Source organism: Hyposmocoma kahamanoa, unplaced genomic scaffold (genome assembly GCF_003589595.1).
Source record: "Hyposmocoma kahamanoa isolate Upper Pololo Valley unplaced genomic scaffold, ASM358959v1 116, whole genome shotgun sequence".
Classification (NCBI taxonomy): domain Eukaryota; kingdom Metazoa; phylum Arthropoda; class Insecta; order Lepidoptera; family Cosmopterigidae; genus Hyposmocoma; species Hyposmocoma kahamanoa.
This window is the reverse complement of record NW_020653391.1, coordinates 4,106,317-4,119,717: the sequence shown is the minus strand read 5'-3', so window position 1 is coordinate 4,119,717 and position 13,401 is coordinate 4,106,317. Positions and strand designations below refer to the sequence as shown.

The 13,401-nt window shown below is 33.5% G+C and overlaps 1 protein-coding gene across 3 annotated transcripts in view; it reads left to right on the top strand.

Annotated features, from left to right (window-relative positions):
* LOC113239857 (A disintegrin and metalloproteinase with thrombospondin motifs 16) overlaps positions 1-12,247 on the top strand; it is a 255,368-nt gene extending 243,121 nt beyond the window's left edge. For 2 of the 3 annotated variants that reach the window (XM_026477006.1, XM_026477007.1), the window contains exons 14-16: positions 1,911-2,025; positions 6,557-6,672; positions 7,382-7,994. In XM_026477006.1, coding sequence (XP_026332791.1) covers positions 1,911-2,025; positions 6,557-6,672; positions 7,382-7,979 — 829 coding nt within the window. In that variant the 3' untranslated portion in view covers positions 7,980-7,994. Of the gene's footprint in view, positions 1-1,910; positions 2,026-6,556; positions 6,673-7,381; positions 7,995-12,218 lie in introns of those variants that run through there. The other variant, XM_026477008.1, reaches the window with a different exon arrangement.
* Positions 12,248-13,401: the final 1,154 nt, after the last annotated feature.

Below are 13,401 nucleotides of genomic sequence, written 5' to 3'. Positions count from 1 at the left end.
CGTAACAGAAAGCGACAACATCAAAAATGAGGAGGATGAGCTGAAGTTAAATGAAGGCCTATGTTGGAGAAGAGTAGCTCTTAATAGAGCACACTGGAAATATCCGGTGGAGGCCTATGCCAAGAAGCACACTGAGTTAAGAGATATTTTGTAAACATTTAAAATGCAATATAAAAAGTATTTGTAACTCAGCTTAAAAGGGTTAATAAATAAATAAATTTCGTGTATATATTTTCTTACCAAATGACGTTTTTCCGCCCCGGCGGAGTCGTCACGCATAAGCACCTTGACCCTTCCACGTGATTACGCTGCTGTTACCACTATCAGTCGACCCATTGCTCCACAACCACAACCCAGGCAGTTACCAACGACGGAGTAGAAGAAACGGGAACTCATCTCTGTAGCTGTGTCGTCAATACCACGAGACGAGTTGACCAGTGCGACTAGGACGGTTCCAAAAAGGTGGAACAGAAAAAGAAGTACACCAGCCGTAACTTTAGTGGCACCGCCCCGACTCGTCCTAATAGTTGCGTTTAGAATCCACACAAATTTAATTCGAAGTGTATTCCATAGCATTTAAGTTTATTTGAAAAGAGCAATCCCTAGAGTTTCTTGCTCGTTCTTCTCAGGGAGGTCAGCGCCAGCGTAGTGAACGAGCAGTAGCTTAAATGTGACGTTTTCAAGTGTAAATTTATTTTACCTATGGAATAAATAATCTTTGACTTTGACGTTCAGCAGTACCGACGATGTTGTTATATGTGTCACGGCAAAGTCTGTGGATATTGTGGAGTATATACGGGTAAATTGTATGTTGCATGTATGTTAGTACTTAAAAATAAAAAAATAAAGAAAAATAAAAGCGATAATACGATTTTGGAAAAAAACTTTGACGAAGTGGCTAATTAAAAAACAATATTAACGAAATGAATGTCATAATGAAATAATATGCTTTATGCACAAGTTTCTTTTAAATTATGCACTTATATATTAAACATTGTACGCCAGTAGCGGGTAGATTGTGAGGACGATATTTATGTATATAATAATAGGTTGGGGAAAAAGTTCTTTCGTATTTCATTGGTGTAAAGTTGTATTAAAATCTCTTTGGCTGTACAGTATGTATCAGGCTGTTTTTGATACCATCAGAAGGATTACATTTAAAAAAAATAAAACCCGATTCCCGCCATTTTTCTTTTGTTTTTCTGCCTGCCATGATGAGTGAATTTAAAGAAGAAATTCGATACATTCTGAAGTTTTATTTCATGAAAGGGAAAAATGCGACACAAGCTGCGAAAAAAATTTGTGACGTTTATGGACTTAACGCAGTGTCAGTAAGAGTAGCACAAAATTGGTTCAAGCGTTTTCAGTCCGGGAACTTTGATGTCAAAGATGAAGCTCGTTCTGGCCGCCCTGTCACGGATAAAGTTGATGCCATTTTTGAAAAAGTGGAGCAAGATCGACATATTAGTAGTTACAACCTTGCTGAAGAGCTAAATGTTGACCATAAAACGGTTTTAGCCCATTTGAAAAAGTCTGGGTATACAAAAAAGCTCGATGTTTGGGTACCGCACGAACTGACTGAAAGAAACCTAATAAACCTAATAACACTATTTTTGTATTCTAGCCCTTTACGACGAAAATGCGAGGTGGCTGGAATTATGTGTCTGAGAGTATATTTGATTTCATCTTTTATGAAACTACGCTGTTATCGAATTTTTAAAACGATTTTGATAAACATTGTTAATGGTCAAAAATACAGAAAGAAGTGTTGAAAAAGTATCTTTTTGTTTTTTCAGTAATTGTGTCCAAACTGGCTAACAATACTTTAGAGGATCTTCGAGCCCTACTCATGGTGGGTGGTGAATTTTTCATTTCAAATTCATATTTCAACTTCGACGTATTTATTACAGCGCGTGTTTCAAAGACGAGCGAGTGTGCGCGCAGCTGTTTTGTTTCGACGCGGCTAGCGGGTACTGCGTGGCGTACCGGCCCGCGGCCGAAGGGTCACCGTGTGGGGACGGACAGGTAATTATAAAAATAAATTAAGCTATTCAAAAATAATATAGATTATATTATCATATTAAACATCCGCGACATAATAAACGTCCGCGTCGCAAACTCTCAGCGTGCAGACGTTGGTTACTTTTTTATTATTATATTCAATCTACCTACTTAAAATGGTGAACTGCAAAAAGTGTAGACAATTTGTGTCTAGAGGCGAAATGGTTCAGTGCAAGGGTACCTGTGGTGGAAATTATCATAAGAAGTGTGCCAGTGAAGGTAAATTATTATCAAACGCAGGGCTATGCCTTTGTTGTGCCAAAGATGAGGGGACACCTGTATTCCAAGGCTCAAGGCTGAACGTGGACTTGGAGAAAGCATCACCCAGTGCCATACTTGGAGAAGTCAATAGTAAACTTGAAATCCTTTTTTCTGTAAAAAAGACGCTTGATGATCTTGTTGAGGCAGTCGACTTCTACGCTCAGAAATATGAGGAGCTAGTGAAAGCGCAACAAAAAACGGATCAAAAGATGGTGGCTTTAGAACAAAAGAATGTATACTTAGAGAAATATAGTGCAGCTTTGGAAGAAAGGATTTCTGTTCTGGAGTCAAAGGGCAAAGAGAGAAATATTGAGATTGTCGGTTTGCAGTCAAAGGAGGGTGAAAATATAAAAACTGTAGTAGAAAAATTGGCCAAAAAGATTAATTTGAATCCAATAAATATATGCGAAGTAATGAGGGTGGGAGTGGAAAAAGTTGATAAGGAAAACAAACAGCGACCTCGATCAGTGATCGTGACCTTGAGTTCTAGTGCTGTGCGCAGCGAATGGTTGGCGAAAAAAAAGGAGCGCTTCTACAATAAGGATGTCTACTCTGATGGAGATAACACACCGATATACATTAACGAGGACCTAACGAAGCATACACGTCAACTCCTATGGTATACAAAGACGGAGTTAAGAGAAATCTATAAATATATATGGGTTCAAAATGGAAAAATACTTGCCCGAAAGGATGATAGTGAAAAGAATAAAAAAATATATGTCATACGTAAGGAGGAAGATGTAAACAACATGAAGAAGAGAGAGTGATGTACGAATAAAAATATTTAATAATAATGTAGGTATCTCTTCTTTATATAAAATTCAATGATTTACTGTCGCATGTCTGCACGAATATACAATATACTAGATATGACAGTACAAATAAATGGAGTGCAGACTTATTAATTAATAATAATACCCTAAATATATTACATTTAAATATACGGTCACTAAAAAAGTATTATAATCACCTACTTGTGTTAATGGACACATGCCAAAAAAACATAGATGTTATCGTATTGTCAGAAATAAACATCACTAGCGAAGAATTGTCTATGTTCGGAATAGATGGATTTGACACATACATACATGCACGAAGAAACCGATCTGGAGGTGGAATTCTAGTTTACTATAGGAAAGAATATAATTTATCTGCAACAGTTATAGAGGCTAATACTATGGAAGTGTTGTACGGGAAATTATGGAGCAACAAGTGCGGAGACATGCAAATAGTGGCTGTATACCGGCCTCCCAAAACAAACAGGTTATGTTTTGTAGACGAACTGCATAAAATATTAAAGAATATCAATGTTTCCTCAGATACGATACTCATAGGCGATACTAACATGGATTTAAGAGATGAGAGCATAACTGGTGTAAGGAAATACAAAGATCTTTTAAGTAGCCAGGGGTTCGAGTGTGGGATAACAGATTTCACGCGGGAGGAAATAGTCAAAGACTGTGTGGTTCGGTCTTGCATTGATCATGTGTGGGTGCGATGCCGGGCGCGCGCTTTATCATCTTTTGTTCTGGGATGTAAGATCGCTGATCACTACCTGATAGGATTGCAGCTGACTTCGGATAAAGTGTTGTGTGGTGATAGTAACATAAAAAAAGTGCGAACAGTGTTAAATAGTGAACGTGTCTGTGAGCAACTCGGTAAAGTATGTTGGTCAGATTTAGATGGAATTAATTGCCCTGTTATGCTGTATGTTGAGCTGTGTTGTATTTTTAGTAGTATTTATGAGTCTAGCAAAATAAGTCAAATTATTGTAAAAAAAAGGCCGACACAACCGTGGATAACAATAGAATTGAAGCAAATGATAAATAGAAGAGATAAATTATTTAGAAAATGGAAATCTTCTCCTAAAAATTCTAATTATCGTTTAGAGTATACCAAATTTAGAAACAAAGTAAATAAGTTTATAAATGCTGCCAAAAATAAACATAAACAAAATCAGTTAAAAAAATGTAGGAATGATTCGAGAAAGATTTGGTCTTGTATTAATGGTTGGTTAGGTCGAGCAAAGAAAAGTTTAGATCAAGTAATAGTAAAATATCTGGGTGGAACAGATTCCATTGAAAACTTATCAAATAATTTTTCTAAAATATTTACAGAGGAAATAGTGGCTATTAAACTTAAACATAATTGTGATCGAACTTTCTTGGAACGAGCCCACTATGTTAATGAGTGTCCAGTATCCATGCGGTTTGTTAAGGCTAAGGCTCAAGATGTATTGAAAATAATAAATAATTTAAGTGATGAAAAATCACCTGGATGTGATGGTATTAGGGTTATGGACGTTAAACAGATCAGGTACAAGCTTAGCCCAATATTGGCAAAATTTATAAATCTTTGTGTTGAGAAGGGAGTATATCCTATGGAGCTTAAAGTTGCTAACATTAGACCATTATATAAGCAAGGTAGTCATATTGATTATGCGAATTACAGACCAATAGCAATATTGTCGGTAATCAATAAGATAGTTGAAAAGTTTATTATGAACCAAGTGACAAAGTTTTTAGAGTATCATAATGTAGTATCGGATGCACAGCATGGTTTCCGGAGAGGTCGTAGTACTGCGTCAGCTCTTGCTGGTTTCACAGATTATGTGAATGAAAGTCTAAACGAGTGGAAGCAACTGGTAGTTATTTTCATAGATTTCAAAAAAGCATTTGATACTTTAGATCACTGCCAGTTGCTTCGAGCCATGGACGAATGTGGCATTCGCGGTCCACTTGGAGATTGGTTTCGAGCGTATCTAAAGGATAGGACACTACAAACTGTAATAGAGGGCCAGAGTGGTAAAAAATTTGATATTACTTATGGAGTGCCCACTGGTTCAGTATATGGTCCGGTGGGGTATAACATGCATGTTAATTCTATGGGTAATGTAGTTAAATATTGTAAGGTTTTCATGTACGCTGATGACACTTGTTTGGTGTATGCAGATACTAATCTTAAAAATATAGAAAATAAAATACAAGAGGATTTTGACAATATTGTTAAGTGGTCTCATGACAATGGTTTAATTATAAATATTAACAAGACAAAATGTATGCACATATATTCACCTTATAGCGGGGTCTACTTAGATAAACCTAAAATTTATGGCCATTCTTATGAATGTCTTCATAAGCAAAAAATTAATTGTATTTGTGATTGTATAGATTTAGTTAATAGTTTCAAATACTTAGGATTAATAATAGATAGGCATTTCTCATGGAAGTTGCATGTGGAGAGTGTGTGTTCCAAATTAAGGTTGACTTTAGAAAAGATTTTTCATCTTAAATTTATTGTTAATAGGGCTACTTTATTTGTTGTATATTTTGCACTGGCGGAGTCTATTTTGTCATATGGTCTGAGTAGTTATGGGCGTACTTTTAAGTATTATTTGGATCAAATTAAGCAGCTACAAATAAGGTTTTTGAAAATATTAGTTGATGAAAAGGTTAAAGACAATTGTAACAAGAGATATGAAGAATTATTCTCAATTTGTAAGGTTTTGCCAGTTCAAGATAAAGTTAAATTTCTAATCGCTCTTGAGCAGTATAGAAACAATGATTTCAAAAATTATGCTGTGCATTCTTATGCTACTAGATCTGTTAGCAGTTCGAAATATGTTGTACCTAGAGCCTGTAATTACTTTGGTCAAAGAACAAGACACTACCTAGTACCATCCATCTATAATGATTTACCTGTAGATGAAAATAGTGTATCAAAGTATGTTTTTAAAAAGAAAATAAGAGATAAAATGTTAGCTGATGTTAAAGATAGATAAGATATATATTTTAAGTTATTAATATGTAAGTAAAATAAGTTTAATAAATTGTATTAGTTTTTTTCATAATAGTGGGCAGGTAGATTGTAAGTTTTTGTTATATTTGAGAGTTTGTCACCGCCAACAAACTGTTATGCAGTTTGGCGGGCTGAAATGTAACCAATTGTTTTTGTGAGAAATAAATCATTATTATTATTATTATTATTATTATTATATTTAATCAAGGAATAATAATCTTTTATAGCATATAAATATTAATTAAAATTCCTAAAAAATTTTTGTTACATTGCCAAGCACGAAAGTGTATGAAAACCAATAATTGTCTATCTTATATATCTAAAAACACTTAAAGATTATATATTTGTGAATTTGCTTAACGAGATTTTTTAATCAAACCCTCCATGGTGCTTTAATGTTACTTTCAATGAAAAATGTTACTTCTTATTTCAGTATTGTATAAACGGGCGATGTATAACGGAGCACGAGAACATAATTCCTGACTATTCACAACATACGCCAAACTACGTGCGACCAGAGACTAGCCCTTTCTATGGAAATATAACCAGGTAATGCGATTAATTACAATTAATTAATAAAATCAGTAAATGACTGTGATTAGAATAATTGTAATCGGCTAGGTTCATAGAACAATTTAAAACAATACCTACAGTAAAGTCATAAAATTACGTAATTACCCCTCAGCTTACAGGTAGTGGTTACAATAAAATGGATCTACAATTTAGTACCTAAATAGAAGTTGGTAATTACAATTTGTTATCATTTCATGATGAAATAATTATCTTTGTTTTGATTAAATTGTTGCTGTTCCATAATTAATGGGATTAGGATACTGTAACATTTCCCGAGGCTGATATTAGTATTTAAAAAAACATTCTTTTTTGTTAAGTAGGTAAGTTTTGCACTTTTAATTATATTAACAATGAGTAGTTATAAAGTAGTGCGTAACCACTTAATTAGCGTTTTTTTTGGGAAAAATGTCAAGAAACTAACCAATCACATGCCACCAACTTGATACCTGATTGGTTCGTTTCTTGATATAGACATTTTCTATGTTCGATTTATAAAATTTAAGAAAAGAACCTAAACACTCTCATGGCAGATAAAATTAGTGAAACTTGAATATTAATTACTTACTAAACTGCACAAAACTGACCTATTACAAATGAGACAACCACACGCTCTCATTTTAGTCAGAATGTGTACAGTCCAGCACGAAGGACATTAGATAAATTAATATTTTACATTAACACACAGTTACGAAGTCACAACACAGCCGTACGTACCTAAAGCGCCGCCTGTACAGTACAATTACAATGGATATAAAAATTACAAAGAGCCATCATCGTCGTCAACTACAGAGGATTATTACAAATATTACTACCAAACTTCCAGTACTACCAAGAAATATAACTACTACACTCCTAGTACAACTACTAGTAAGAAATATGGGTACATCACAGAGAAAACTAGCACAACTCCAAATTATTCTTATTCGTACCCTCCTTCAATAAACAGATATTCTATAAGTACAACCAAAAACCCATATGACTTCAAAGACTTTACAACAAGAACAACAAAAACGACTGAGAAGAACGAGCGAAAACAGGGATTTTACAACAAACAAGAATTTGCTAATTACTTCAGTACTACAAAGAGCAGCAGCACCACAAAAAGTCCTTATCAGGATAAAGGAATTAAATCATTATTTAAAATTGGTACTTATTATTCACAAAATAAAGCAAATGATAATTCTATAAGACCAGACGCATCACAGCAAGTGTCCATAGAACCAGCAAGATTGGTCTATTCGTACCAAAGGAATCTTACCACTGGACAGATCATACAAAAATAGTGCCAAAATTATTGGTAAGCAAAGCATTGACTACGTCATCTGTCAACCTGTGACGTCATTCATCTTCTGGATTGGATCATCACGTTAACATAAATACCCTTCTTTTTTTCTCTTTCTATTCAGGTCATCATCATTTCTTATTTTTTGGGAGTGAGCAGTGGTTCTGTGATTTCATAAATTTAAACCTTTTCAAATATATTATCATATGTACAAACAAAATGCATGCATAGGCAAGGTAAACGTAGTAAATGTCAATAATGCCATTAATAAATTGCTTAGGCTTAACTCACACTGGCGCATAGTCGAAGCGTCGCGTCGCGTCTTGTTTTTCAACTGCAACGCCTGGCGACATGCGTCGACGCGCGACTCCATACTTGCATAACACAAATTTGTACCTTAAAAAATATTTTTTTTTAATATTTTCAGTTGATTTATTTTTTTATTCTACATCGTGGGCATTTACTGCGTGTACCCGCCATGTATGCTTTTTCTAAATATATTTCCTACAACACAAAACTCGTCGAAACAACAGAACAACACTGGAATTGTATAACACATTTTTTGTACCATCAACTAGCGCTATACACTACTAAACAACCAGGTCTTGTCAAACCTAGTTTATCGTACACCGGCTTCAACACAGTCACAACTCATAAAATGACAAAAGTGGCAAGTTAATATATCTCGGTTATATTTTCGTTTAAATTCTCTTCTGAATGAACGTAACGTCAAACTGAGTATAATGTTGCTATATTTTTTAATTTTTTTTTCCCTAAAATTGGGGAAGTTGCTGTATATGCTTATAACAGAACTCATAAAATGAGGATTTTTGACTTGTGACACTATTGTAGCATATTCGCTATATGTATATGTGCTTTATGTGTTACACAATTAGGGTAAAAGCGGGGTAGATGGTCATAGTTTTTTGTAAACGCTGTCAAAATAAAATTTTAGATATTACATTGCAAATCTTTATTTCTTATTAAACTTTGAACAATTAACTATTAATTATTTAACAGAAAAAAGAATAAATTGTCTTGAGACCAACCCTAAAATTTGTTTAAAAAAAATGCGATTGGTCATCTCTTCCGAGGTGTCCGGGTGTTATGACCATAGGACTATGGGTAAGATGGCCAGTAATTATTTCTAGACCTAGATAGGTCTTTTACTTGGTGTTTTGTTTTTTTAAGTCTTCTTTTTTCTTCATGTCGTCAAATTCTCAGTTTTCTTGAACCCAAAAGTGAGACACGACGCTTTGGAGCCAGTCTTCGATGAGGCAGCTTTAATAGCTGTGAGTTTTCTACCTAAGAGGTTTTCGCGATTGTTACACTTATATGAAATGAAACTATTTTTCCGGATTTACATCGCGTATATTTGTTTTTCAAACAAACCAAAGTTTCGTGCCCTTTACAAGTATTGGGACATTTCCTAAGCATTTATAGCTGCTTGTAATGATTCTTCAGTGCAATTCCCTCTCATTGCGGCTACCTTTATTTTGTATTTAGTATTCATCTAAAATAAGTTCGAAAATAAATAAATAATTTTATTAATATTTTAGACCTTTGTGTGTTCGGTATAAGTTGGTGACATGGCCATCTTACATCGATTTTGATAGGCCATCTGTCCCAATGTTCCGGGAGAGGTGGCCATACATAAAATTTCAAGAAACAAGAAAAACCATGATACGTAAAATTTTGAGCTTATAACAAAGCATTGGGTGTGGACTAAGGGATAAATACAAAAATAATCAATATTTTGAAAAAATAACTTCATTGTAGTGAAAACATGAACCCTCTAAAAAATTTAAGCATTAGTCAAAACAATTAACAAGGTTCTTACTTACTTTTTCTTTTTTTACTCAGCATATTCGCCGTACACTTGCACTTAGACACGATACGATGCTAACTGAGCAATAACTATCGCCATCTCGTAAGCGGATCATTGAAATATTGCGATTGGCCATTTGCCCGCTATGGCCATCTAACCCGGTTTTACCCTATATTCTTTACTTATCATGGTACTTTATTATTAATTATTTTGTAGACACAATTTATAATAGCACTTTAGACATCCAGTTTGACACTTTGGACATTGGATTATTCTTATCACAAGTGACTTAGGTACGTTCACTAGCACTAAATTTAATTATGTCCGACCGCCGAAACCGATGCTTGATTTAAGACATATTTATGTTTAGTGCAAGTGGACAATAAAGTTTTTAAATCTGAATTGTCCAACTTGCCGAGCTCTGAACTCTGTGCAACTGAATTCCCGATATCAAGTAGCCCAGATATTATACTTAAGTAATAAAGTACCCTTAGTATAATAAACCACAAGTGATCATTCGTCACAAGTGCTTTTATCACATGAAAGCATAAAAATAATACGAAGAACATAAGTATAAAAAAGTTATAGACTAATATTGTTCGTAGAAGTCGCTTCTGAGGGCCTACCACAAACTCTTAAAACAATATGACGGTCGAAAAACGACGGTCCGAAATGTCACAGGGATCATTTTATCTCTGGTGTACACGCAACATTTCCTCGCCTTACTTTCTCTAACACGTACCTTAAAGCACAAACTTACTGAAACGTAAAAAATGGATCGTATAAACAAATTTTGCAGGCTGATTTCACATCAAGTTTCCTTCATATTTACTCACTGGCTTTTACCTATTCTTAAAGTAATGCATCCAAATTAACATCCCCGATGAGAAATTTAAAATAAATAGAAAGTTTTGTATTTTGTTTGCAAGTTGACTTTGACATTACAGTAATATTGTTCATATGTCGAAAGCAATCTTGAAAGTTATTCGTACGCAGTGGAAACAATTATTTCCGAATTTATTTTCTTAATACAGATTGGTGACGAAATAAGATTTCTAAAGGCTATGGTAGGCCCCCTGAAAAGTTGTAACTTTGCAGATGTGGCCTTATTACACTACGGGTGCTGTAATGATATTTACACATTTGAAAATTGTAAAATACGTATATTAAACATGTATGTACAATGTACAGAAACATACCATCTCCAGCAGGCCAACACGGTGCATGGCGAAATACAGTCACTATGACATTGTCTTATTCATATTCATATGAATATCAATTTTCCTATTATTAGTTGTTTTCTTACTTAATTATTTCTTATTATTTGTCTTATTGTTCAGTGTTGCCATTTAAACCACTATTTCTTCTTATTACCTACGATCTGACAAACTTTAGACCTTGTTTGTGTCAAGGGAAAGAAATCATCAATTTTCAATTCATCTTTTTCATTTTTCAATTTAAGTTACATTCATCTTAATAAATATCATAAAGGTAATAGTACAACAAATGAGACCATATCATATTCAAGAATAGTGGCCTAATTCAAAATTGTTCCTTACTTGCTTAGTCCTAACATTTGTTCAGAAAATGCTAAATATTTTTATTGTGAACGGGACATCGAACTTTTCATTGGTTAATAATAATCACTTGACAACGTTGGGGTGGTCTAGGATATGCCAATTTCGCGCGACTGACACGTTGTAGTATTTTTAAAACATTTTTTTGAAGAATTAGATGCTTTGTAGATAGGCCACTATTCTAGAAAGCCATCGATGGATTCGATGCTTAACGAGTACAAAAAGGGTAAAGGCCAAGCTACAAAGTTTATAAAAATGTATATAAACGTTCAGGTTTATATCTTATAAGTATATTTTTATAATAAATCACTTTATTTTTATCTAGGTCTGTTATACGAAACAGCGAAATTATAGAGCATGAAAAATAATGAGTAGATATGTATCAAATTGAATTGCAATACCTCAATAATCGCAGGTATTATGCTCATTTTAGTGCTTCAATACAAGCGATCATTCTCGGACTAGTGTTCACTACCTAATTTCCGTGTCATTTTTTTTATTATTTAAATATCAAAAGTATATTAGCGTGTTAAATACTATTTCACGATACAATATTCGAATATTAAATAATATTGCACGATAAAAAAATCGGATACTTCAATAATAAAAATTGCCACGGAAATTAGGTAGTGAATACTAGTCCGAGAATGACCGAAAACCGTTCCCCTGTAAAGTTGGGAATTTGGTGTACATAAAATTGGCTTTTACGCCCGAATTTCATCCCCGAAGTATCGACAATTCTATTTTTGGCTGTGTACATAAAAATCGTTATTTAAACACAACACAAATATGTAATAAATAAAAAAAATAACGTGACACCTTTTTATTCCCACAGCCGCCACTAATGAAGAGCGGAGTTCGACCAATGAAGACTGCCACCGCTGGATAAACCTACCCTTAAATTAGGTCTAAAACAGGTCTCCGATCTGTAGGTTTTATCAACAAGGTCTGTAGGTCTTGTCCACATAGGTCATCTATACATATAGGCATAGTTCGTGAATCTCCTAGGTCTTGAAAAAAAAAAATTATAGATCTAGGCTAGATTATTTGTGACAGTAGCACATAACCTTATGTGCTACTGTCACAAATAATACGAATTAAAACTGAAAATGATTACGAAAATATGTAATCTCGGAAATGTAGTACCTATGAATGGCCACAGACATAGAAACTACCAAATTTTCCTATTGAAAATTAACATTTGTCCTTCCAATACATAAACATTTTTTTATGTAACAAGGCCGATTCAATTTGTATTTTATTAATAATAAATATGTGATTCTCAAATTTTTAATACTTTTTCGTAAAGTACATGGGTTTTGTCTATATCTCTTGAGACCTGACTAAGTCTAGATTCCTATTGGCCCTAGGGTAGTCTATTCCAGCCCCTATTACATTACAGATTGTGAAACGCGCTTAGCCCGGTAGCAAATATAATTTACATTGTGATTACGATTAATTGTAGTATTTTTTGTAATTGATTAATTACAAGTGATGATATTATTATAGTTGAGATTTTATGTTACGCCAGATTAATCAGTAAGATCTTTTTTCATGTTTTAGACCGCAATAACTTCATAAGGAGGATATTAATTGTAATCAATTACAATAATAATTGTAATCAATCATATTAAGCAATCAACTGTAATATATATTATAGCATTCGTAAGGCATAATTAAATATTACACTGCCTCAACTACACTTATTTCAAAGCAGTATTTTTAAATAAGAACAAGCAGAAAATAATTTTGCTTGGTTTTATTTATCTACTTACGTAATTGTAATATTTTTAAACTGATTGACATAATCTTGTTTGAATGGTATAAAACCTATTGCAATCCAATATTCAAAATAAATCAATATTATTATGCTAATCAAATTAAGAATAAATTTCATATTATTTTGCAATGAAATTAACATTATTGTGTAGTAAATAAAGGAGACATTTATATAAAAATATTTTATCGAGTTATTGCAAATTTTCTTGTAATAAATTTCAAGATGCTAATTCAGAAAC